Below are 26909 nucleotides of genomic sequence, written 5' to 3'. Positions count from 1 at the left end.
CTGAAGGCTGTATTTGCTCATTGTTTCAGCGTGCTTATCGTAGATTTTCGGCGACTGTAAACGTGTTTTTGAAAGTGTAATTAATACTGGTAAATAAACTGTGTTTTGATAGTTCATCAAGTGTCGTCATTATTCACTCCAAATCCACAACCCGTACAGAAATGCAACAATATACATTGCCACTGTCTTATTCAAGTTGCGCACAGCTCGAACGTTCCAAGAATGGGGGGGGGGACCCACTTCCTTGTTGATTCTGCCACAGATGTTAAGCCAACATATCTAAGTACATATATCCAAACAGTATGGAGATATCTCCAAGTACATATGCCTAAGCACTAGGCAGGCAAGCTTTGAAGAACTCTTTGCATCAGTTACAGTTCTTTCGATCCTAGTGCACAACAAGACCAAGCAATACAATCGCTGAATGCTTGTAATTCGACTCGGATTGACGTCCCGACCTATCAGATGGCTGCATAGGAGGTTTAGTGGTTTTGTAATGTGAATATGCCTTCACAAAGACATCAATAATCTTAGACATATACCCCTCATATGCTTTGCCATAGTCTACATAATCTTATTTTTCGATCGTGTCTTGCTACTTGGGTAAGTGTGACAATTCCAGAGCTAATACATGTAAAGAGTTTTACATTAAAAAAGTAAAATTTTACATCAGTTCTATGACATAATAAAATCACTAATATCAAACAATAAAAGTTTTCTAATATCGATCGACTTTCTAATATCGATGACTTGCAACAACATATTAAAATTTTTAGTATCGTGTTTTCGAGTTTTGCAATAACAATCTTTATTGTTTTGAAGAACTCAAATTTCGAGTATTCACATTACCTGCAGAAATACCCTGAATTCCTGCGAATTCTAAACTTTAATCTAAGCGTGAAAACAGAACAGTTTTTGTATCGTGAATGGAATTTTAATGCCCAAAAATTTAAAATAAAATAGATTTTATATAAATTTTAAATTTATCTTTTTACATTCTATATTGTATTTAATACATGTAGCAAAATATCGATATAAACAAAAATGAGAAAAAAAAAAAAAAAAAAAAAAGCGCGACGCTGAAAGTTTTGATAAAAGCAGTAAAAATAAATTCATCTGAATTAAAGAAGAAAGAATAATTGTTGAAGAACTAACAATTATTTCGTTTCGACTTTTTTTTCTGAAATTTAATAGCTGTCATTCAGGGTACAGCGCCCCACAGGGAAATATACAGGAGTTTAAATTAAACTGAAATTACTCCATGAAAAGAGATATATGCAGAAATATAACTTAATCATAAATTAGTTTTTTACTTCCATTTTTTATCTCCTATTAATATGAATGTTCTGTAATATTAAGACTTTACGGAACTTCCTTGTTAAAATAGCCACCGCATATTCAGGAACATCGTTAAATTGCATTCGATAGCGGTCAAAATGCATATTTCCGTTGAAACATAATACTCAAAATTTTTCGCGATAACAATACTTCCTTTGCTTCGTACAAGGAACTAAAAATAATGTTAATCAGTATCTTTATACGTTTATTTTCAGCGAATATTAGAAGAGCACAGATTTTCACACAAACAGAATGGCGAATAAGCCTTATCTACTGTGTCCTGCATTGCATTTTTTGAGTCTGATGAAGTGGGATCATGCTTGTGAAAACAGATCTCCTTCACATTATTTAGGATATACAGTCAAAAGTCTTTAATCCGGACGTCTATAATCCGGAATGATCTATAATCCGGATCTCAAAGCTACAAACTGTCTGCGCATGCGTCAACGCATAGTGAGTAAACGCATGCGCATAATACCTTTACGCATGCACGTTTAATGGATAACGGATGGTACAAGCTAAGCTAAAATGATCTAATTATCTATTTCAGGTAATGTTGCAGGTTGCGTTGTTCCTTAATCTTCTAATTGGATCCGGCTTATTATTTTTTGCAGACTGTTAGAGCAACTTTATAAAAGTAAGCTTGAACTTTCGATTATGTCAAAAGGAATTTCCGATTCTGGAGCCACCAAAGGATCTACAAAGCGAAAACATGTTCCGATGTCCATAAAAAAATTGCTGCAAAAAATGGATAAAGGCATATCCTTTGATTCTCTAATCATTCCGAAATATGTTTATCAATTTCACGCTGCTCTGCGAGGGGGGGGGGAACGACGCGGCGCGCAATGAACTGGAAGTTGATCTGTCAGCACTATCCTTATCTTCAGGGCAGATGTTTTTATTTTATTCGGCTTATAATTCCTTACTAAAAGTAGTATTTCATCTCGATGTTACTCGGTCTTTGATATGATTTAAATCAAATTCGTCATTATAAATATCACGAATACACATCAAATAGCTTTCTGGTTGCAATTTTCTAATTTCTAATTATGCGTAATGTATGCTTTACGTATGCGCGCGTTGAAAGAAATGTTTAATAAAGTAAACAAATAAATATAAAGCTTTTTTTTTGTAAATTTTGATACCCTTTAGATCATAATTGCTCTATTTCATAAATTACGGTTTCATGTTTTTAATTTTATAATTTCTGCATGCCATCTTATCAGATTTAAATTGATGATCTATAATCCGGAAAAACCGATAATCCGGAATCGCCGAAGTCCCGACGAGTCCGGATTAAAGACTTTTGACTGTATAACAATAAAAATAAAAATTCATAAATTATTTTAGATGTTTCGTTTTGAAGGCCACATGATATCAAAATATTTTTCCAATTTTAATTTTGACTAAAAAAATCTTTAGATGAGTTGAATGGATTCCCCTGCCCCTCTCTAAGGTTTTGAGGAAGAAATATGAAAACAATTAGCACAGAAGATACCATTCCATATTATCTGCCTTACTTACATATATAAGTTGAGGGGAGGTAAAAAGGAAATCATCTTAGATCAAGAGCATCATTTTGATTAACCTTTCACTTAATTATGCATATAATTCTTAGTTCCTTTCTCAGAACTGTTTTTGATAAAATGAAGTTTTAGTCAAGAAACAAATAAACTTTACTATAAATACACTTCTGGGAAGTTAAAAGATATAATTTTAAAATAACAGAGTGACATAAATATGAAATTTAATGAATGAGATGATGTACCTTTTCACAAGTGATGCAAAAACAACTACAGCGTGGGCGGAAAGTAACTCCCTATTTCGAATTTCTATTGTTGTTAAGTTCAGAAAGCAATAAAGGTGCTACATTGGTAGACGGTTGCACGGATTTTTGGCGATTTACTTTGGCGCGGTTTTTTACAATCATCAGCCATCTTAAAAAACGCTGTTTTTACGTATTTGACGCATAGTAAAGTATTCGAAACTTTAAAAAAATTAATATCGTTTAAAATAATGGATTAATTTTTTGTTGAAAATGTCGTTTTTTAAGATGGCAGGCAAATGTAAGTAAATACATTTACTATGAGTATAAAATACTAAAGTGAGGTTAAATTATTACTTTCATATATAGCAGAGAAATAGAATAAAAACACCGCTATAAAAACATTGCGCCAACGTTTAACTGGATTAAAATATTACTTAAATTGAATATCGAATTAAAACCATCATACTAACGTTTAAAAGAATTAAATATTAAATTCAAATACTTTAAAATAAATTTTATAGAATATAATTATTTAACATTAAAACATATGTGGCATTAAATATCTTGGCACTTTTTGAAAACAGTGTATTAGTTTTTTAAATAAAAATTGAAGTACACAATTATAAAGTAAAAGAAAAATATGAACTTAAATTTTTTTGAGTATTTAACCTGTCGTATATTAATAAGTACCACCAAAAATATCGGAATCATAACTTAGATATCAACGAGAAAAATTTGAAAAATGTAATATAATTTTAAAAATGTAATCTAAAGGGAAAAATTTGAAAAAAAAAATTGTAAAAAAATTTGAAAAATGTAATCTAAGGAATTCGAAGAGATGAATAATAAAATTTTAAAATGACGCGGCAATGCACAAATATTCAGTAACAAATCAGGGAGCTGATTACAGCTCGTTAATGCACAAATATTCTGTAACCAATCAGGGAGCTGATTACATCACGATTAGAATTAAAATTATTTAAAATCATACATAATAAAATCATTTTTTAAAAAATGCAAAATTTAATTGTATTTTAATATTTAACAGCCATAAATAATGTTTAAAACATTAGATTAAATTTATAGATATTAAAACTAATTACTTTTAAAGTAAGGTGACATCATTCATTACATCATCCACAACATAAAATATCATAAACAATAAAATTTTTATTTCAAATAAAAATGCAAAATTAAATTGATTTTTAATATTTAGAAGCCATAAATAATATTTAAAACGCGGAATTTATGCATAATAAAACGCATTATTTTTTAAATAAAATGAGAACAAAGTATCGGTTACCATAAATAACTTGTCTAGCAATGGGTTTAACATAAGTCATATCGCTCGCCAAAAAAAAAAAAAAAAAAAAAAAAAAAAATCGTTAAAATCCGTGCAACCGTCTACCAAAGTAGCACCGCAATAAAAGTTATCGTATTTTATAAAGAATGCCACTTTTTCATATCTTTTTTCCAGATCATGTGAAGCATTTATGTTCCTTTGAAGGCACAGAGAACGCCAGGACGATGAAACATTGAGGAGAGAGCTACAACTGCAGCAAGATTTGAGAGGTGGTTGGCTATAACTCAGGTCCAAAGGTGGTGGAGGGATCGATATGGGAGGCAAAGGCAATTAAAAATTGCCACAGAAATTTAATGAATGACTACCGGAAGTGTCGTGGACATTAAGAGTTCAGGTAGGTTCTCGACTTTGATATCAGATGAAACGATTGCCCCACAGACGGAGAAAGAATTCAAAATCAAGAAGGCAGGCTGAAAGACAGAGTGGCAATTCTCCACTAAGAGTTACATTACACACCAAGAATGCCTTATTATGCCCAAAATTTGTATTTAGATGATTGCGGTGTTGAATTTTGCTAAATGGTACTCGCATGGCATGAAGATCATCCACACCTATTTAAAAAACGTTCTGTGGAGTGATGAAGCTGTGTTTCATGTAGGAATTCGTTAATCGGCACAATAGCCATTATTGGGCAGAAGGCGGATTTCAATAAGTGCTTTGAAAAAAATGCAGAACAAACCGAAAGTGACAATGTGGAGTGGATTAACTTCCTCCCGCATTATTGGACCCTATCTACTAAGAGACACTATAAATGCTGAAAGGTACCTGGAAATGTTAAAAACTTTTGTACGGCCTACAATTTCTGAATGGGACGAGTTATATGAGCTGTTATGTATGCAAAATGGAGCGCTTCCCCTTATTACGCCATGTCTATAAGACAATGAACGCTTCGCAGACGCTGGATAGGTCACCATGGTCCCAAAAATGTCCAGCGCGAAGTCCAAACCTTATCCAGGGTTCGTAGCTACATTTTAGTTAAAAAAATAAGCACCTATAAGCACTTTTCAAGCACATTTTAAGGAAAAAATAAGCACCTGTCTAATTACATTATACACAACTGCATAACCTTAAAAGAAAAATTAGACTTGTAATTTAAAATATGACCAATGCAATATTTATTAAGAGAATGAGCATTACTTCAACCATGGAAAACAATTAACTTTTTTTTTAAATTTTAAATGACAGTTCAATTTACAGAATTAGTTTACAATGAGAAGAAAAAAAAACTATGCAGAACTAAACTATATTACAAGATTTAATGATGAAATTTCAGTTCAAAATATAGAAAATAAATAATAATAAGCGATATTAATTGTATTCGTTTGGCATTTAATAATAAATACAATTTATTTTTCCACTCATATTAATATTTAAATAATTTAACTTAAATCAAAATTCTGAACATTTTCTAAATTTTCCTTGCATAACAGTTTTTCCTTAACATATATTCCAAGCAAAGCAATTTACCGTATATACCCGCGTATAAGTCGAGATATTTTGGACAAAAAAAAAAATACTTCAAAGTGGGGGGTCGACTTATACGCGGGGTCATAAAAAATTAAAAGAATCGGAAGTTCAAAACTTTCTTTATATAATGCAGTTGTTTTCTTCCTGCACTCAAATTGGATGACTTATCAAATAAGTCACTTACTTGAAGTAATTTCATGACTTGAATTATGTGATGAACTAATCACAGAGTTTCATACTTTAACTAGAGTAAGTTTCGATTAAACCAAAGAATTTTCGGCCCCCGAACAACCGATCAATATCGAGCAATAAAAAAGTTTCGCCAACACGCCAAGAAAAGAGAAATGCAGATAGTTTTCACGTACGTATAAGTCTTTATAATAGTAATTGTTCGTTCATGAAATACTTTTGTTAACAGACGTACACGTCAAAATTTACAAAAATAGCCCACGCAATAACTGAACAGTTTTGAATACTTCTTTTAACTTTTAAAAAGGGAAAATGCAGATAGATTTTACGTACGCGAAACTTTTCCGGAACAAATTCTAGAAGGTTACTATATACGATCATTTTCCCTCAATTATCCTGCGTTTTGGATATGTTGGATATATGAAAATGACGACGAAGGCTCTAGTATTGATTGTAACAATAAAAAGTTCGAGACTGAAAATATGTATGATGACGAGCCAATGAGGACAGAAGAGTTCTATGAAACGTTTGGCGAATTTGACCATGAATCGGACGTTGAAGGATTTTGATTTTGTTTATTTACCAAGGTATTTTTTATCGTATATTTACTTTTTTTTTTCTCAGATGATTTTGAATAAATGTAGCACTTAAAAAAGAATTTTCGAAGTTTCTCGATCGATTTCGGAAGTGGGGGTCGACTTATACGCGGGTTTCTTATTTTCTACGAATTTTTATGTCGAAGTGGGAGGTCGACTTATACGCGGTATCGACTTATACGCGAGTATGTACGGTAAGTAAAAAAGAGGCACATTTCTGACATCAGAAGACGGGAAATTGCTTCATGCAGTCATCCTTTAACAGTAAAAGCTTAACTAACCCGCATACTCGGAAATTGCCGAATATTCCGGATAGTAACTGGAAAAAGAGGAGTGGGGGAGATTGTAGCCGTTCTTTAGATTTCTCGGCTAAATAAATGATTTTGACATTTCAATATGTGCATCATATAAAAATAGACCAACGGAACTGAGAAATATTCTGCTTAGAAAGCACAATAAAACTCTTTTAAGTGTCATAAACAAATCTCAGACTAAACATCAAAATTAATTATCTCTGCAAAATACCGCAAACGTTATTGCGCAATACGTGCGGCGTAATTCTTCCACATGTGATATTACGCAATCGGAATCAACAGCTGGCGGTATTCGGAGAATAAAGAACTAAATAAAGGAAAAGAAAGAGACTTACTAATATGGGGTGTTTCTGATTCTAATTTTCAACAGACTGCGTTAAATTTCCGGAATAGGATCAATGTTCGAACTTTTAAATCATTGGACAGTGACAAAAAAAAAAAAAAAAAAAAAAAAAAAAAAAAGTCTGCTGCTTCAATATTAGAGATTTTGCGAAGAAAGGGGAGAACCTCTCAACCTTCGTACTGTATAATGTATTGGGGAAAAAAATTATTTTGACTATTCGATTACTTTCCTTTTATTTAAGCCATTCCGAATATTATTCCTTACAAAGCTAATCTGTGTAAAAACACACCCATTTTTGGAAGTTTATCTATACTTCAGCAGTTACTGCAACTATATTATTATAAATATTCATGCATATGCTCATAATATAAACATAACGATCATAATAAACACGAATATGAACTGACCACGCGGAATGAGAATGCAAAAATTATTAAAATCTTGATAGAAGTTCAAACGTGTGTTGTATTTGGGTGGGAGGAAAAGAACACCGAATGTACCGGAATTTTCTACCGTTTTCGCAATTCTTTGACCAATAGAACGACGTGCACCTGTTTGTACTCTCGCGCGCACCATAGGTTACTTGCAGAGAAAGGGGGGATTCACCATCTGACGTTGCATATAAGGAAGAAACGTTGTTTATTTAGTTTCGGCTTTAGTACGGGGGAAAAATGCGCGTTCATTAAAAAAAAAGGATTTAAAAAAAGCACTAAAAGCAAAAAATAAGCACTAAAAATAAAAAAATAAGGGCTTTAAACAAAAAGTAAGCACCTATAAGGGCCTTTATATTTTATTTTCAAGTATAAGGACTTATAAGCACTTGTAAGGACCGCTACGAACACTGTTATCCCATGCGATTTCTTTTTTATGGGGCTGAACTAAGAAAGAAGTGTATCGCAGCAACCACAAACTCTTGGCGAACTTGAGAATGAGATCCATGAGATCGTAAGTGGTGTTCCAGCTGAGTTCTTCAGGAAGGTCATAACAAACGTACCTTTTCGTTTAAGACAGTGTTTAGAAAATTCAGAAGCTTACACCGAGTTGTGACTTTTGGAAAGATAGTGGTATATAATAAACTATATGTGTGCAAGAAATTGAATTCATACCTACAATATTTTAGGAGGGGAAAAACGTTAAAAATAGGGAGTTGTATTCTTCCATCCTGTATTCAAATGCAGTTTAACAATTACAAAAGCAAGTTTATTGAAATTATTTATAAGAAAATAATAACCTGAGATCTACCTGTAGTTCATAACCAGTATGACAGTAGTATTTCACAACACTTCCATAAGTAATTTCTGTTATCTCCAGGCCTCCTTGTTCAGGAGATTCCAGTCTGCCACAACTAATTGGATTGCATACTGGAGGTGCTGTCGACCACGTCTTATTAGCTTGACAAGCAGAGAAACTTGTTCCTTTTAGCTCATAACCTTGATCACATTTGTATGTAATCATCGCTCCAAATCGGTAGTCCTTTCCTTCAACTGTTCCATGTAAAATTGCTGAAGGTGGCCTGCACGAAACGCGTTCACAACGTGGCAAGTCTCCTGCCCAACGATTCTTCAATTCACAATACATTTCACCGGTTTCCTCCATTTCAAAACCTTCATCGCATTGATAACGAACCACACTGCCTACATCAAATTTACTTTGAGGACCTATTACATGCCCATGTGGTACCCTTGGTGGAGACTCGCAAGATCGTGGCTGGCAGACTGGAAGGGACTCATTCCACTGGCCTTTACTTGAGCAAGTCAGCGTGCTAGTACCATCAAGTCTGTATCCATCATCACAAAAGAAGTGGATCCGTTGTCCCAATCGATACTTCTTTTGCTGTGAAATGATTCCCCCGTTTTCAAAGGTTTTAGGAGGTTCACAAAGAATCTCTATACAATGAAAGAAAATTATTCATTTATTTTTTAGCACATTTAAAACGGACACACAATTAAAAAAATATCGATACGTATATTAAAATGTCGCTTACAAGAATTGCCGTTAATACATTCAATTTTGGAATTGTACAAGTAATAACAATGCAAGAGTTTTAAGAGATATATTAAGCAATAATTATTTGTTACTCGTTAAGTGATAAATACATTAAAAGAAGGGTTTCATGAAATAATTAGTTAAAATGACTGGCAATTTTATAAGGTATATGGCACAAGAAGCAAGGACATAAATTTCCCCTTCAATTTAAAAATATTTGTAAATTGCCGTAATTGAAAGTAAATTGAAAGTTTCAATCAGTCACAATCTTGATTATTCATTTGTATTATTACGAAATGGCCACCACCGGTAAGACAGCTTACCGCAAAGCGGGTTTTTGGGTTGCCAGAAAATGCCAAAAGAAGGCAGCGATCCCAGGTTTGGCGCGAAATCGCCTATTTGGCGACAAAGTTGGCGATACGCCATAAACGGATGGAGAACATTCTAGAACGAATTAGTACTGGTTTGGCCCAGAATATTCTCCAAGGCAGGTCAAAAAAGCTATATAAACCCTGCTTGTACGCGGAGTAGCAGTATAGTGTCTCGTCAGTGAATCGCGAAGTGCATCATCGTGGCTATCGAGTGCATCGTCGAGTTTTATTTTGAGTGTGTTGAGCTCCGAGAGCGATCAACTGCGTCGGGAGCTGTTCTTTAGTGCTTTGCCGCGGAGCTGTCTTACCGTTATAGCCTAATAGCCTGAAGGCTGTGTTGCTGATCGTTTCAGCCTGTTTGTCGTACTTTTTCGACGATTGTAAACGCGTCTTTGGAACTCTCCCGTGAAATACTGGCAAATAAATTGTGTTTTGATTCTTCGTCAAATGTTATCCTCAATCGATCCAAATCCACGAACGCTTAGAAACGCAACAGTATTAATGAAGGTGGATTTTATGGTATTAAATGTCTGGTAAATTTACGATTAAAAACTAGTTTTAAACACAAATGATTGTGGTCATTCATTTCAATGAACACCAATTATATGTGTGGTACACTTATAATTGGTATTCATTGAAATGAATGACCACAAATGAATACCAATCATGAAAGCAGTGTAAAACAGTATGAATGAGCATGAAGTATCTGTAATTTACACTTGCATATACACTGCAAATAATTTCAAGGTAAGAGAAACAGCATAATACCAAGTTTTTTTTTTTTTTTTCTTTTTAAGGGGGGAACGGCTTTAGTATAGCCCACCTTCAAAGTTTGGCGAACTTTTTTGTTGCCAAAGCGTGTGAAATACGTTGCTTTGAAAAATGGTTACCATTGAGATTTTCGACGAAACTCCGTGTTTCAAAAATGGCGGCCACCTTGATTTCGCCATAAAACGTGGATAATAGAAATAAATTTACGACTATTATACAAGATTTTAAAAGAAAAAAATATTAAGGAATGATTAATGAAAATGATTAAGGTTAAAAAGGATGTAATTTTAAAAACAATGCCGGAAACCTTTACCAATTCGTATTTAACAAATAATTTTAACTACCATTCGATGACTAAGTAATTAATCCGCATGGTATCTTACATTTTTCACAATAAACTTTATTCTTCAATAACCCACAATCCATCAAAAATCCTCTAAAAAAGTTCATACTCTCTTGTTAATTCGTACATAAGAACTTTCCCAAACTTTTACGCTCGTTTGAAAACTCCTACCTTAAATTTTCCTTTTTGTGTTACGAATTTCGCATTTAGATAGTTAATTTTAGTAGAATTCTGATTAAAAATGTTTTATTTCCCCATGCAATGCAGCGCTAGACAAATTTTAAGAGTAAGCTATGCCGGAAAAGTAAGAATACAGGATCACGTGCATTTAACTTTGAGTAAATGGATATCTCGGTAAATTGTATTGAAATTGAATAAATGTAATTGACCATTATGTTACCTGTAATCATAGTTCCATCCGCTTTAGAAATCAGAAATTTACGGTTGTTTACATTGCATTTGCGGAATAGTATGGGTTACCAGATGCTTGTAAACCTGTGTGGGTTGCCACATCATATCATTTATCGCCATTCTTGGCGATATTTTTTGGTTAAAATTCTGGGTTAGCTATACTAAAGCTGTTCCTTTTTAAGGATAAGCATATTAAATGAGAAACAGCCATTTTCTGTCTTCAATTGTATCTTTCAAAAATTTTATTTTCTCTTAATTATCAATTTATATAAATATAGATAGTACCGTGAATGGATACATCGTATTTAAATGCTATACAAGTAGTTGCACAAGCAGATTATTTCTCAGAGATACTTTTTTACAGTGCATATGATTTAAATATTATTTACTAGCCGTTACGCAGCCAACCTTCGACTGGCTTTTAAATGTACCATAAAAATGCCCAAAGGGACATTATATTTAACATCAAATATTAAATTAAAACATTAAACATTAAATTTAAAACCTGCACAGAAGTTTACTCTGCAGAAAAATTTTATCAAAAAAAAAAAAAAAAAATAAATAAATAAATAAATAAAATAAAATAAAATAAAAATAAAAAATAAATGTATCACGTATTAAAAAAATTACAATGAAATAAGCAATATCCCTTAATACAAATATTAATTATCCTAATAAGTAAATTACCAACTTCCTGTTGCAAAATCTTAAGAATTCAAATGGTATAAAGGAAGCTAAAAACTTTGTTTCCTAAACAAATCATGAAAAGCTTTTTATATAATTAAAATTATATATAATTAAAACATAATATTAAACAATTACAATTAAATAAGCAATAAATCTCATATTTTCAAGAGAAAACAGTCAGTAGTTCAGTATCCAAAGCTAACGAATGAAAAACTGTTGCCAAAACCACATTCCTAAACGAATGAAACAATCATCAGAAAGCGATAACTAATCAAAATTGTGCTTTGTGGATGACATAATTCAAAATATACAAACCTCTTTGCCATTAGCTAATAAAAAGAGAGAGGAAAAAGAAAAAAAAAAAAAAAATTCTTTTCTGTTGTGCCTCGCGAGACACATGCGCGTCAGAATAAAAAAGATTGTGATGTGCGTGTCCAAAAATCAAAAGAAAATAAGCAGCATGAAATAATCAATACTTTATCTCATTTTTCAACAGTCATCAGTCCAGCATACAAAGCATTGAATGAAAAACTGTTGTTATAACTACATTTCTAAAAGAATGAAACTATTCAAAATGACGCGATTTCATCAAAAAAGATAAAATAAAATAAAAAAAAAACTCTGATTCGAATTTCGAAAAAAATCGCTTCGAGCTGCACAAGGTTGTCTAGATGCACCTATGTACCAATTTTCGTAGCCCTGGGTATATTAGCTTACGCGCAGCACAAACGAAAGACACACATACAGACAGACTCTTTCTTTTATTACATGCAGAGATTTCCGAAGAAATAATGTAACGAGAAGAACCTACGCAAATATGCTGCTGGTGTATCCATAGTCTTTTCAACACATAATTTCTAAACATCAGTACAATAAAAATTTACTTCTTAAAACCTTTACCTTCACATTTTGGATTATCACCACTCCATTTCTTATCGACCATGCATACTCTAGTGGAATCTCCAATTAACCTGTATCCTGGATTACAAACATATTGAACAATATCCTGGAAATAATACTGTCGTTCGTTGAAATAACCATTGGCAATATTACCAGGGGAGCCACAATATACACCTGAAACAAAAACTTGTTTAGAAGCAAAAGCGATATTCTAATTCTAATCATTTGTAAAAACAATGCAAGTAAGATTTATTTTCAAAAAGAACCATATTATATTAGAAAACTACACCAATAGATAACTTACAAAGAAAAACAAAGTAATATAACAAAAACAAAAAATTAACCCAGCCTGCGCTATAGCTACAGGACTGAAGCAAATTAATAAAGCATCCAAAATGAAGAATAAAATTGAATAGGAATCAAGACAAGGCAATTCACTATTAATATATGGATCGTACAGAAATGATTGACACAACAGTTCTTAAAACGAAACTATTACACTATGCGAAGGGAAAACAAGTGAAATAGTCACAAGGGGGTGTTAGCTACTCAGAAAGCAGAAATGGAGCTGGCCGCAAGCCGAACGGTATAATTCAGCGCCCGACCCTTTCGCCGTCGTCAGAGCTCAACAGCCGAGCGGTCTTAACCAACGATCCTTCATGGGCTTTGCATAATTGGTTCGATCCTCAGCCGAACTTTAAAATCGTAAAAGACTTGTATACATTTTGTATAAATTTATCTCTTCATATATAATCTAGAAAATATTTTTATTATGCTTTTATTCAAGAATTGTGTGAATGCTTATCATGTAAAGATTTGACAAGAACAAAAAGATTATGCCTAAAAAGTGATGCTCCTGCTAATAATTGCTCTGCCTGAACGTAAGTAATTTTTTCTCATAAATCTCAATAGATGGCGACACATAGGTCGCATGCAGTTCTGCTTAGTTACGATGTGTGGCAAGGGATGGCGCCACCTGAGCTGCTGAAACTCAAGAAATGATGCGCGTATGGAGCTAAGGCAAAGAAAGTCTATATTCTTTGGCTAAGGATCTCCTGATCAGTCAGGAATATTATTCTCACTTAAGAAGACCTTACAAGGGATCAATAATAGTTTGGTAACGGTCCTCATGGGTCGAAGACCTCTCAGAAACGCGATGGTCTACGGTCGCCGTCGGCATTGAGAGCGTCTACAGCAATGATGGAAGGTATCACGGTCAGCGTTGTTCCTATGGAAAGGATACAGGGTAGTGAGATACATCGTAGAATGGTGTCGGTGTGCAGGAACAAAGCACCCTCAAGCGCGGGACGAACAGCAACATCGCATACAGCAGCAAAGGGGCAGTTGTGTCGGATTTGATCATGGCGAACAAGCGCATAAAAAACAATAAAATGCAGATACGGGGCTTGCGCAAGGAACACTGCAGACGATTGTGCATGGTGATTTGGAAATGGCAAAATGGGTGGACCTTGAACCAAGACCTCGGACTAAGGCTTGCTTGACAAGATGAAGGACGCAGTCAGGAGCCAACATGTTGAATCTTCTGCCGAATTGCATGCAATTGTCCATAGGTGGTGCACCAACACCCCCGCAGACTGGTTTAATAAAGCCCTTCAGGACCTCCCAGCCAGATGGCAGACGTGTATTGATATGGGGAGGGGATTATTTCTAACTGATGTACTATCAGTTTTAGTTAATAAATTGTATTCCGCTCAGTGGCAGCATTTTTGTCATTCATTTCTGTACGACATAAATAATTCAAATCGTGGAAAATGGTCTGCATTGTAACTAAAGATAATCAAAATTAATATAAGAGTTCATCACTAGAATAAACCCAAAAATACAAAGCAAATTGATAATAGAAATAAAAACTACAAATTAATCTCCTTTATCTGAAACCCTAATTCAGAAATCATCAGGAGAAAATGAACTGAAGTTTATAAAAGTCTATTAATTTGTCTCAAATACATGTTTCATTCTTCTGAATCATCTGAGCTCAAAAACTGATGAAAATTCAATCAAATTTTCAAAAATAAAAAAAATTTAAATGTAATTAAAACCGAAAGGCCGAATCTCATATGTATTCAGAATTTTCCCTACATGCATTTGAACACTTAGAAAAAACGAAAATAAGTAAAAAATACTATATTATGCAAAACTGACTATGCTAAAAAAATATAATTGCCAAAGATACATTAAAATGAGAAAAGGACTTTCAAAAGACCTTGATTCCAATTTAATTTAATTTTGGATGCTATATAATTAATGGATAACTTGATATAAAAAAGCAATATATGCACAGCATTCAAGTCATGAAATCTAAACCACTTATCGTTCGCAGAAATTCAGATAATCAATGTGGTTGAATGCAAATTAAGATAATTACATAGACTTAGGAATAAATTCGCAATTATTTTTTCTTCCATTCAAAACAGCTGCAAGTTTATTTTTCCCAGGCAAGGTTTTTTTTCACCATATTTTAAAAATAATTACATGCTATTCATTTTTTAAGTAATCAACTATCCTAATTTAAATAGTATTTCAGAGGCTAGTTGAGTCTTTAATGGAAATATTAATAAAGTTGTGTCTTTAATGGAAATATTAATATGCAGCTCCGCTGCAGTGTAAAATTGCGGCTGTTTGTAGACGCACTATAATAAAACTAATGTAACAAAAGCCTCCCAACCAAAGATAGCGGCCCACTAAGGGCGATGCCACCAGTGTGGGTAAAGAAGGGGTATTTCATATTTAAAAACTGATTAAAATATATATTTCTGAAAATATGTTGGAGTTGATCTTAACATTGTTCTTTACTCTCTGTAATTTTTATCTGCCGTTATATGAAAATCCAGAAACAATCATAAATCGCTTTGAACTATATTTAAAAATGTTTTTCTTCTGCTCTTTGATGATAATAAATGGATCTCTTTTTATTGCAGTCAATTGTCACTACTGTGACAACATTTTCTCCTTTTTCGTCTGGATAAATATATCTCACTAGCGGAAGTACACGATGGCAGTTAATGTAGATTGAGAGTAATGCATTTAATAACAGAGAGAACGATACCGCTGTAATCCCTCTCTAATAATGATGCAAAAAATACTATTCATAGTCATACATTTTTCAGTCTGATGTGATATGGAACCCACATAAAAATTTTAATGGAAAAATACACTAATTCTCTCTCATTATATCAGTAACAATGACACGCAAATTTTAATGACTTTTATCCTTTTAATCAAATGGTCGTAAAAGCTCAAGTTCCATCCAGTATTATTCCATTCAAATTTAGCCGATTAAATGTGGTTAAAAATTGATCACAATTAATCAGAAATCAATAACGCGAACAAACACACAAACAGATATTCTTCCTTATAAACATTTTTGTAAAACTTTACAATTTTTGATTAACAAAGTCTACGATTTGAAAGCGAACAGTAGCAAGAATCTTCGAAATAAAGCATTTTTATTTCCAACGCGCGAGACTGTTGCCATTCGGAAAAATGAGTGCAAAAAATCAATGCTTTCGAAGTTTATAACTAATATCTCGGTTGATTTAAGTCGCATGCAGTCGAAATGGCTTCCCACGAATTTTTGGAATCAGGAAAAATGTGTTTAATGTTTGGCAGGTGCTATTTTTATTTCACTGTAAAACTTAAAATTTTTTTATTAACAAACTCTAGGATTTGAAAGCGAGTAGTGCCAACACCTTTCGACATAAAGCAAATTTTCATCTCAAGCTTTGCGAGACTGTTGCGACACGAAAAAATGAGGGCGAAAATGATCGTTTTACCGAATTTTTAATTAATATCTCTGATTTCAGCTACTATTTTTGCAAAAAATTGGACGTCGACCTTTTCTAGCACCCAGAAAAGAATTGTAAAAAGTTTGTTGACGATAGCTATAGTAGCGACTGAGTTATTAGCAAACAAACACACAGATTTTCTTCTTTATGTACAGGGTGTTTCATAGATCATGGGACAAATTTGGATGAGTGGTGGAGCGTACTAAAACGTGCATTTTTACGCTAGATAAAGAAAACGTTTTAAAAAACAACAGCACACTTCTAAAATCGAGGCAAGTAGTAAGATAATGAAATGATGGGATGAAATTCTGATTAAGATTCAGATAATGATACATGCAGTATGGATTTAAAATCATAACACATCTGATTCATTAAAATATATAGCATTAAAATTCTAGCATAAAATCTCAAGATAAAATCAAATTAAATAATCGAGACCTGTTTCTTTCAGGTACTGAAACAAATTGGTACTGACCTCTCTTCCGATTAAACGGTCGAGAGGCAGGTCATAGCTATTAAAATACTTCTGACGAAACTATTAAAATATGGACACTCAATTAAAATGTGGTGGACTGATAGACCACCAGTACAATTTGGACAAACAGACTCATTCTCAGCTTTTAATAGTTAGCTATGTGTCGCTCTAGTGTGACCTATTTTAAGCCGAGTCAAAAGAACTTCCTCCTTGCGATTTCTAGCAGTATCCCAATCTCTATTTTAGCCTTCACCCTCCTCAACTTATTATGAAGCTGAATGTCCCAAAGTTGCTGCCATTTATTTCTGATCTGCTCTTTGATGACACAATAGATATCTCTAAAAGGGATGAGGCGGCCGGACATTTCAACAGCAGATTTCGCCGTGATGTCTGCCAGCTCATTGGCTTTTATTCTTGTATGTCCAGGAACCCAGCAGTACAGATTTCATATCCACAACTTGTTAAGTTTATACTCAACTTGAGTACATCCACTATCACAGGGTGCAGGAAAAAGATTCTAAAGCTTTCAATGCACTGTAGGAGTCTGTATTATAATGGATTTTCTATGGCGTAGCGTTGAGATATACAAAAACGCATAATATATGGCAGTCAGTTCGGAGGTTAAGACCGAGGAGGCGTCGTGTAAACGTCTGCCCTCCAAGTGGTCACCAATTAAAACGACATCCCAGCATGACAAGTTGACTTGGATCCATCCGTATATATGGAAAGATAACTGCTGTAACTATGCCTGTGCTCAGCAAAAATTTGTCTGCACATGATCTCATTAGTGATTGTTTTGACGTGGAAAATGGCAAGTAGCTGGATTTGTGCATTTTCCCTAGATGGGATCTCAAAATGCTGTACTGCTTGTGGGGACATATCAGAGAGGGAGAATTCTTCAATGAGAGGACGAACTCTGACAGGAAAAGAAGGCAAACAGGATGGACGTGCTTCAAATAAAAGGTCACAGCTATTATCAAGTAAACACACTTTATAAGGATGGTCAAGTTGAGACAATATATTAAAATACTGTACAAGAGATAACTCCTCCCGCCTCAAACGGAGTGATGGTTCGTAACAGTCAACACAAAGGCTCTGGACAGGAGACGTCCTGAAGGCTTAAGAACAGATCCGCAGAGCCTGATGATGATCAGGATCTAGTTTTAATAACACTGAAGACCAAGAGGATCCGTAAACAACTGAGCCGTAGTCCGGTCTAGAGCGAACAAGAGCTCTGTAAATGCGAAGCATAGATCAGCGCTCTGCGCCCCAGAAGGTGTTCGCCAGGACTTTTAAACTATTTAAAATTTTTGTAGACTTCTTTCTCAAGTTTAGGACATGAGAAAGGAAAGTCAGTTTTCGGCCGAACAAATCATCCCTAAAAATTTTACTTCAGGTGCAACTGGAATCAGGTTCTTGTTTGTAAGCGGTTGGGTTTTATTTGGTAGAGTCTGTGTATCAATTGAAGTTTGGGTGGCGACTGTACGAGATGTTTTCAGAGCATTGGCATAAGACGTATTTGGGCGAACCTGTGTGCTTTGGACTAATCTTCTGGCTTCAGCATATCTGATGTTCTTAGTTACTTTTGCAATCTGCCCTTCTTTTTCTGATTTCCATTTTGGGCCCAAGCGAGAAAATGCTGGGGGTTCACCCTTGCAATTTATACACAAAGGCGCAGCAGTACAATTATCACAATCATGACCAATCTGTGAGCATCGGGCGCATATGAGACTGCCACGACAAGATATCTTAGAATGACCGAAGCGCTGGCATTGGAAACATCACATAGGGTTTGGAATATAAGGTCTTACAGGGCAATTTAGGTATCCGGCCTTATTCTTAGGCAGATCAGACGAGTTGAAGGTCAGGATCAGGTGTTTCGTATCGATCAACTGGCCTTCCTTACGCATCTTGATCCGCTTAACACCACAGACATTTTGGTCAGACAGTTCGGATGCGATTTCCTCTTCGGAAACACAGAGAAGGTCGACTTCTGAGATTACACCGCCACAATTATTCAATGTCTTATGTGCTGTTACAGTAACATTCGCTTGATCAAGTTTGGTTACTTGAAGTAAGGAAGCAGACTGGGTACCCGAAGTTGTGTTAATAAGCAAGTCTCCAGAGCGGAGACGCTTTATATTTCATGGCTCACCAATACAGGAATGGATGTATTTATTTATCAGAAAAAGGACATCTGTAGCAGCTCGCCAGGAGGACTAGATACAACAAGAAAACGGGGACTATTGTTAGGGTTATTTGCAATTGCATCTGTACATACCTTTTTAGTAGATTTTTCAGAACTACTAACGCTTTGAGTGACGGGACAGACTTCAAAATCTTTAATCATATATATTTTTGAATTAGCCATATTTAAGATAGAAATTATTCGGACCCGGCAGCCCCACCCACCACGGAGTTCAACAAGGGGACGCAGAAAGGGTTAACCGGGTCTATACGCAATCTGAAGCCCCCACAGTCAGCTCTCCTGAAAGCAGGAACTCTCAAAAGCTTATCCCCAAGCCACTGTCCTTAAGGACACGTGACCAGCCGATTAACACTAGCTGGGACAACTAAGTACCTCCCGTTTCAATCTGAAGCAGAGGCCAAAGCAGGGTGTTGGGGACACTCAACTACCGGGACCCTCCTTTCCAGCCTTTTACGGGTCACAACGCACTTCAAACGCGTAGGTGGTTTTCTCTCCGTAAGAATTTCTAAACAAAAGGATGCGGCAGAATCTTACTTTGAGCCCGAACCCCCGAAAAAGAAAACTACAAGGACAGAAGAAATGAAATTGTAGAGAGAAGAAGACATGAAAAGGAAGAGAGGAAAGATCACTAAGGGCTCCAGGATCGTGACCCCCGTCTCACCAAGAAAGTGATCCCTTGAAGGGCTAGAGTACCTCGGGATTGCCACACCCGTACTCACAGAAAGTGTGCCTTTATTTATTAAATATCATGTTCTTCGCACTTAAACCATAAAATTCAATTCAACAGCAATATCCCAAAATAATTTTAAAATGAGCAAAGCTTTAGGATTTCCGATAAACAGTCTTGCACGCTGGAGAAAACATTTTTTTCCGTAATGTTTTGCCATTTCTCGCTTTGTAATCGTTGAGTTTGTTAATCAGAAATTCGTTAAAGTGTTACAAAATATGAAATCGATAATAAAACAAATTTAAATTCCAAATTTATGCTTCCAGATGCCCATATTCGGTGTAAAGATTCCATTATTCAAAATTGGATGGCTCTAGATACCGTTATTTTATCCCAATGCGAGAAACATACGTATATTTATGCAGATTCTTCATTATTTAATTTCATAAAATATAACACAGGTTGATAATATTTGGTGGCAAATCGATAATATCGATAATATTTGGTGGCAACAACTTGAAAAGTGAATCAAGGCAGAATGCTGAAACGAAATTAATAATCCTTCAGGGCAAATCGCCCCTTTAGATTAATAATAACTGTTACCTGAAAGGTAAACATGATCTTAATGCAACAAATAAATCACAGTATAAATAACAGGAGCAAATCCGAAATTTACAATTTTATTCGACATCTGGGAAAAAATACGTTAGCGCGAAACATTAGAAAATTCCCTAAAATTCCCTAAAATAATAATGGAATTTCGCGCCCCGTAAAATTTACAAACCTAGCGACGATGATACGCTAATTGCTTCCAAATATTTTGAGAAATCTCACTGTGAGGTTAATGCTTATCAAAATAATCATTAATACCGTAATAAAAAAGCTGATTTTAAAATTTTTATTTGACACTTTATACTCCATTAGACCTACCCGCTTCCCTCAAAAATACTCACGATCACAACGAGGCTCCTCAACTGTCCAGTTACCAGACACAAGACATCTTCTTTCGGTAGGACCATTGATGTAATACCCAGGATTACATGTATATGAGAGACGAGCATCAGCTTTCACACCACTCACATAAACTTCAGCATTTAAAGGTGGATCCGGCACAGCGCATCCTGAAACAGAGATGAGTTAAAGTCAGTAAATGTAAAGAATATCAAAATAAGCAATCTACGAAAATAAATGGTGCGATTTCATCAGGCCTCTACGAAGTAAATATATCGTAAAATGGATTGAAAATGCTTTTATTTAATTTAATCATTCAAAAGGATATAAGGTATTTCTCCCGCCTTCTTAGCATGCCTTCTCAGTGTAGTGGTCTGCAGGTTGGGCGCGTATTATAGAGGTCCGTGGTTCGATTCCCGGCGAGGGGGTTGCTCATTTTTACTCTCTCCTGCTTTCAAAAAGTACCTAATGCCTCTACAGTAGAGTCCGAACTAAACGGGTGGTGGATAATGATTCTCCACGCCCAGGATTTGGCGATTGGGTCCCCTAAAAACCCAGTCGCCATATACGGTATTTCTCCCGCCATCTTAGCATGTTTTCGTAATGTAGTGGTCTACACTCTTGGCTCGTAATCCAGAGGTCCGTGGTTCGATTTACGGGGAGCGCGTTGCTTACTTTTCATCTCTCCTGCTTTAAAAAAATACCCCATGTCTCTGCAAGGATCACAAGAAAATTAACAAATGTCAAATATAGTGACCGCCGGCGGGAGCTGTTCTTCTCGTAGACAGACAGTAGAATGTGGAGTTTAGTAAAAGGCAGAATCATACTTTTCTATGTTTTTATCATTACTTGAATTTGCAACTAATATCTGCTTCAGTTTAATTATTTCTAAAAGTATCGCGTCAATTCAGAAATGTTTATTATTTCACACCTACGACTCATTATGATGCAGAATGTTATTTCTCTCCTTTCCGCATACCTTCTTCGTGTATTTGGAAGCATACTCGACGCGTATTCGAGAGGTTTAGAGTTCGAGTTCCGGCGAGGGCACGGCACACTTTTCACGTTCTTGCATCGAAATAACCTAATGACTCTACAATCTATAATTTCCATTTTTATGATGATTTAAAACTTGCTATTTTACTCATGTAACTGTAGAATTCGGTACAATACGTTACAATGTATTCAGTACAATGCGCAATAAGGAGATATATCTCATATATCATGGAAATTTATTAATACACCTAATTTTAAAAAATCTCATGTACGGAATATTAAATTCTACACATTTTTTCCTGCATTTCATTTAAACTTATTTCCTCGAATTTCATTACAGATATCTTTCTCATTCAATTACTTCAGTTCTCACTTCGCGACAAAGCAAAAATACATAAAAACGCAAAATATCTATATTAAAAATTGAAAGATACAGAAAAACATAAAACACCAAGTACAGTTAAAAAAATTAAAAAAACAATTTTTATAATTAAAATTGCATTTCCTACGCAAAAACAAGCCATTCGGCCAGCGGGCTAGAAGGCACATTTTCGGTGCACAAAACTGAAATTTTACGTTTGGTCTCCCTCGGCAAAAAATCACTGAAGGCGAAGAAACTCACTTAATTTATTGTGGATGCTATGCTGAGTCAATATACGGGATAATTTAATAACTTAAATGATAATTCCAGAATGATTAAACGTAATTTAATTCGCAATAATTAAAAAAGACGTTACTTTGTTGTTGCGAAGCTTAGTTTCTCCAGATTGGCAACAACTCCATTATTCTGCTAAGTTTCAAATGTAAACATATGGTATGTAATCAAATATTTCAAATGTAAACTTCTGAAAAAAAGAATCTATTTTGAATCAATTTTATAATTCGTTTGGCGAAATAGAGTCCTGTATTCTGTCCTCACGTACAGATGCCAAAGACATGGTTAAATTGCATTCGATAGCGGTCAAAATGGATATTTCCGTTGAAATACGATACCCGGAATTTTTCGTGATTACAATACTTCCTTTACCTCGCACAAGGAAGTAAAAAATTAGTGTTAACAGTCATTCAGAATAATTAATTATCTTTTTTAACAGAAAATTGTAGGCACAGCTTCAGTATAGCCCCCCCCCCCAGAATTTTAACCAAAAAATATCGCCGAGAGCGGCGATAAATGATATGATGTGGTAACCCATACGCAATGTAAACAAGAGGATAGAATTACAGTTACAGCTAATATAGCAGTCAGTTACATTTATTCAATTTCAATACAAATTACCGAGATATCCAATTACTCATAGTTAAATGCACGTGCCAATATATTCTTACTTTTCCGGCATAGCTTCTCTTAAAATTTATCTCGCGCTGCATTGCACGGAGAAATACAACATTTTTTAATTAGAATTGTATTGAAATAAACTATCTAAACACAAAATTCGTAACACTATTTTCGGCGATTGTTTAACGCTGAGATATTGCGGAGAATACTGTTTTGGAGATCAGATTTTTGCATTTAGTTATGGATTGCTTTAGGCCTGCTGTTAGTGATGTTGTAATTAAGTATCGAGAGATTTTAAAGGAAAATTTAAGATGGGAGTTTTCAAACAAGCGTAAAAGTTTGGGAAACCAGGCATTCCAAACAGATATTTTATGTATGAATTAACAAGAGAGTATGAACTTTGGATTGTGGATTATTGAAAGATAAAACTTGTTTTGAAAAATGTAAGATACCATGCAAAGGTATCTTACATTTGGGAAAGACATGCGAAGGTGAGATTTTCCGGCATTGTTTTTAAAATTACATCCTTTTAACCTTAATCATTTTCATTTCATTCCTTAATATTTCTTTCTTTTAAAATCGTGTATAATAGTCTTAAATTTATTTCTATTAACCACGATTTCTGGTGAAATCAAGATGGCCGCCATTTTTGAAACACGGAGTTTCGTCGAAAATCTGGATGGCAACCATTTTTCAAAACAACGTATTTCATGTGCTTTGGCACCAAAACAAATTCGCCAGACTTTGAAGGTGGGCTATACTGAAGCTGTTCCAAATTATATATTCAGAACTATTTATAATTGTAAATGAAAATCTGCAATACGTACCAGAGCAAAAATGAGAATCCTGGTATTCTACGCGTCCTCGAATGCCTGAAATGAAATCGGCCCAAGATCGAACATTACCGTTGTATTTATCGCAGCGACTGATCAAATTTGCTATTTCCTCAGGTGGAATAACGTAATCCCAAATATTGAGTAAGGTCAACTCTCCAATAAAGGACTCAGGGCTGCTAAAACCCGCACCTCGTTTATCTTGTTCTTGTCCCAAAACTATGGTCCCAGTCCCTGAAAAACAAAGGCATAAGATGCATACACGTTAGTTGAAAGGAATCATTATTCAAACAAGTAACCTGTTGATATAAAACTGCATTTGCACATTCACATTTCATACTTTAAATTTCCTTATTTAGTAGGCTATACTATTTTAGATATTTCATTAACTGAATGTAAACTGTAGTAATACATAAAAAATAATTTACATATAATATTGCTACGAAATGCCCAACCCGGTACGATAGCTTCCCCGCAACGCGAGTTTGGGGTTGCCAGAAAATAACAAGGAGAGGCAGGGTTTTGGCGCGAAATCGCCCATTCGGCCACAAAATTGGCAATAAATCATAGACGGAGAACATTCTAGAATGAATTTGGTACTTACAGAAAATCGCGTCGGCCATTTTTGCCTATTGAATAAAAAACGCAAAATACGCAATTCTTCGCCAAAATGGAAAAGTCTTCTTCAAACACGCTGGGTTTGGTGTAACCTTAATTACACGTGTTAGTTATTATTCTTGAGTAAAGACTCCTTTTTCCCTTTTATCACGCATTTTCGGGAAAACAATCATTCAAATCTGGGACGTGCCTACTACAGAAGAGCATGCTGTTGAATATTTCCAAAGTTATGGAATCTTGCTGGCCTCAAAAAATGTGTTAACGGCCACTAAATGGCGCTTTATTTAAAAACTGAGAAGCTATGGCGTTGCAAAGTTACGGCTTGCGCGAAGCGAGTGTCAATTCGAAAGGGAACGTGGTTCTACTATTTCATTTTTGACTGCACTCCGATTAATTTATAGTTGGGGCAGAGAACTGAAGACTATTAAATGGGAAAAAGGATCGCGGGATTCGAACCTCGGACCGAACTACCAGTGTTCAGCGACTTTACCGCTCGGTCGCTGGTGGGCCTTATGCAAATGCTGATAGTTGCACAATCAAATTACTGATAGTCACATGGCAACACCGAATAAAAGGAATAAAGGTAAACTTTAGAACTCAAGGATATATCCATAAAAACTGTTTTATTATCGGTATCATATTAAGCACTAGCTTTCAACTTATAACGCAAATTAACTGAAATCTTACAATTTACAAATTATTGCAATGATTAATTTAGAAGTCAAACAACAAAATATTTATTATATTTTCAAATTTTCACAGGACTAGTTTCTATGGTTTTTAACGAACCATTATCCTCAGTTGTAAAAGCGCAAATGAACAAGATAACATATAGTGATTAGATAAGTTAAGAAAGACTGGACAGGAGTTAAGCTACTGGCGCCATCTGTTGATGAAACGAGAACTAAAACATATTTTCCTTAAAGGATGAAGGCAAAGATGGATTGGAATTAGGGTCGTTAACTAGAACAGAAAGACTTCTTTGAATGTGAAATGCTTCTAGAAAAATCTAATTCACCAATGGAAGACGTTTCTTGAATAATTTAGTCTGCAGAAAAATTGAAAGTGTGATTTTCGGACCAACAATGCTAGGCAACAGAAGACTTCTGTGTTTCCTTTTTTCTAACATATGCCTCATGTTCCTTTAACGCGACATTTTAAGGCTCTCTTAGTTTGACCAATGTAAATTAAACCACACTGGCAAGGAATCCTGTAAATACCCCCAGGAATTTATATCCTTTGTTGTTTGACTTCTCAATTAATACTTGTTCGGCGTGTTATTGAATCTTAATTATCGAAATGATGTTTAAATTTATAAAAGGCATACTTGGAATATAGGTCCCGGCTGCTAGCCCATTTCCACTGTCTTCTTGAATGCCGTTTTTATACATAGTCCAAGTTCCTTGTTGCGATGACCATGTAAAGCAGATATGATGCCAAAGTCCATCATTTGCCGTAACGTCAGTGACAACCATTTCCATGTTCACATATATTACAAAACTAAAAATATAAATAACTTCTGATACATCATATTTTTGTATGTTTATCTCACTAGCAGTTATTGTGGCAAAGCCATATGCAATTTAATCCACACAAGAAACAGAACAAAAAGCCTAAATTATATAAAAAATATATAGGTTAGTCTATATTTTAAGGTATCTCTTGGATTATCGCCAAGTTGTTGTTTCATTTATGGTAACCTGAGTAGATGAATGCTATAGAAACCCCGTTATGACGTCATTGTTTGTAATACGTGATCGCAGTGATTTTGACTGATGGGAAATATATGTAAAGGCTTACTTAGGTATGGATGTTGGTTAAGAAGTATGTTGCTTATTTTATCCTTTACACCAGAAACCCTCCCCGGGGGTCGACGTAGAGAACTCTGCGAAGCTACTGGCTAAGATCTGTACCTAGGCAGTCTCAGCCACGGGGGTATAAAATTTATGAACTTGGTGGTTCTGAAGGCCCTGGGAAAGGTCACTTATTGGCCGGCCACGGGGTCTGGCATGTCCTGAGCGGTGTGGAACCGTAACCGGAGGGCTAGTTCTTCTCGGTTTGCTGGGTAACGTCCCACTGCGACGGGCTCGCCCATGCGACTGGCAGGAGCAATTGACGACCAGTGATGCCTGGTGTCGTATCCAGGTGGTGCGCTGCTCCCCTGGATGGGTAATAGTGGAGGTAGAACCTCCACGAGTTGCCTAAAGGGGGAGTAGACCCGTAGTGTGATT

At 35.0% G+C, this 26909-nt stretch overlaps 1 protein-coding gene across 1 annotated transcript in view; it reads right to left on the bottom strand.

Moving 5' to 3' along the window:
* LOC118191546 (sushi, von Willebrand factor type A, EGF and pentraxin domain-containing protein 1-like) overlaps positions 1–26909 on the bottom strand; it is a 287106-nt gene that overhangs the window by 67649 nt on the left and 192548 nt on the right. Inside the window, exons 23-27 of the mRNA XM_085825956.1 lie at positions 26006–26178; positions 24055–24294; positions 20958–21125; positions 12848–13021; positions 8621–9264 (exon numbers count right to left, since the gene is read on the bottom strand). Coding sequence (XP_085682082.1) covers positions 8621–9264; positions 12848–13021; positions 20958–21125; positions 24055–24294; positions 26006–26178 — 1399 coding nt within the window. The remainder of the gene's footprint in view (positions 1–8620; positions 9265–12847; positions 13022–20957; positions 21126–24054; positions 24295–26005; positions 26179–26909) is intronic.

This window comes from Stegodyphus dumicola, chromosome 10 (assembly GCF_044657685.1).
Source record: "Stegodyphus dumicola isolate Sdum_Otavi_A_Nest chromosome 10, ASM4465768v1".
Lineage (NCBI taxonomy): Eukaryota > Metazoa > Arthropoda > Arachnida > Araneae > Eresidae > Stegodyphus > Stegodyphus dumicola.
Note: the sequence above shows the minus strand (reverse complement) of the source record. Positions and strands in the feature narration are given on the sequence as shown.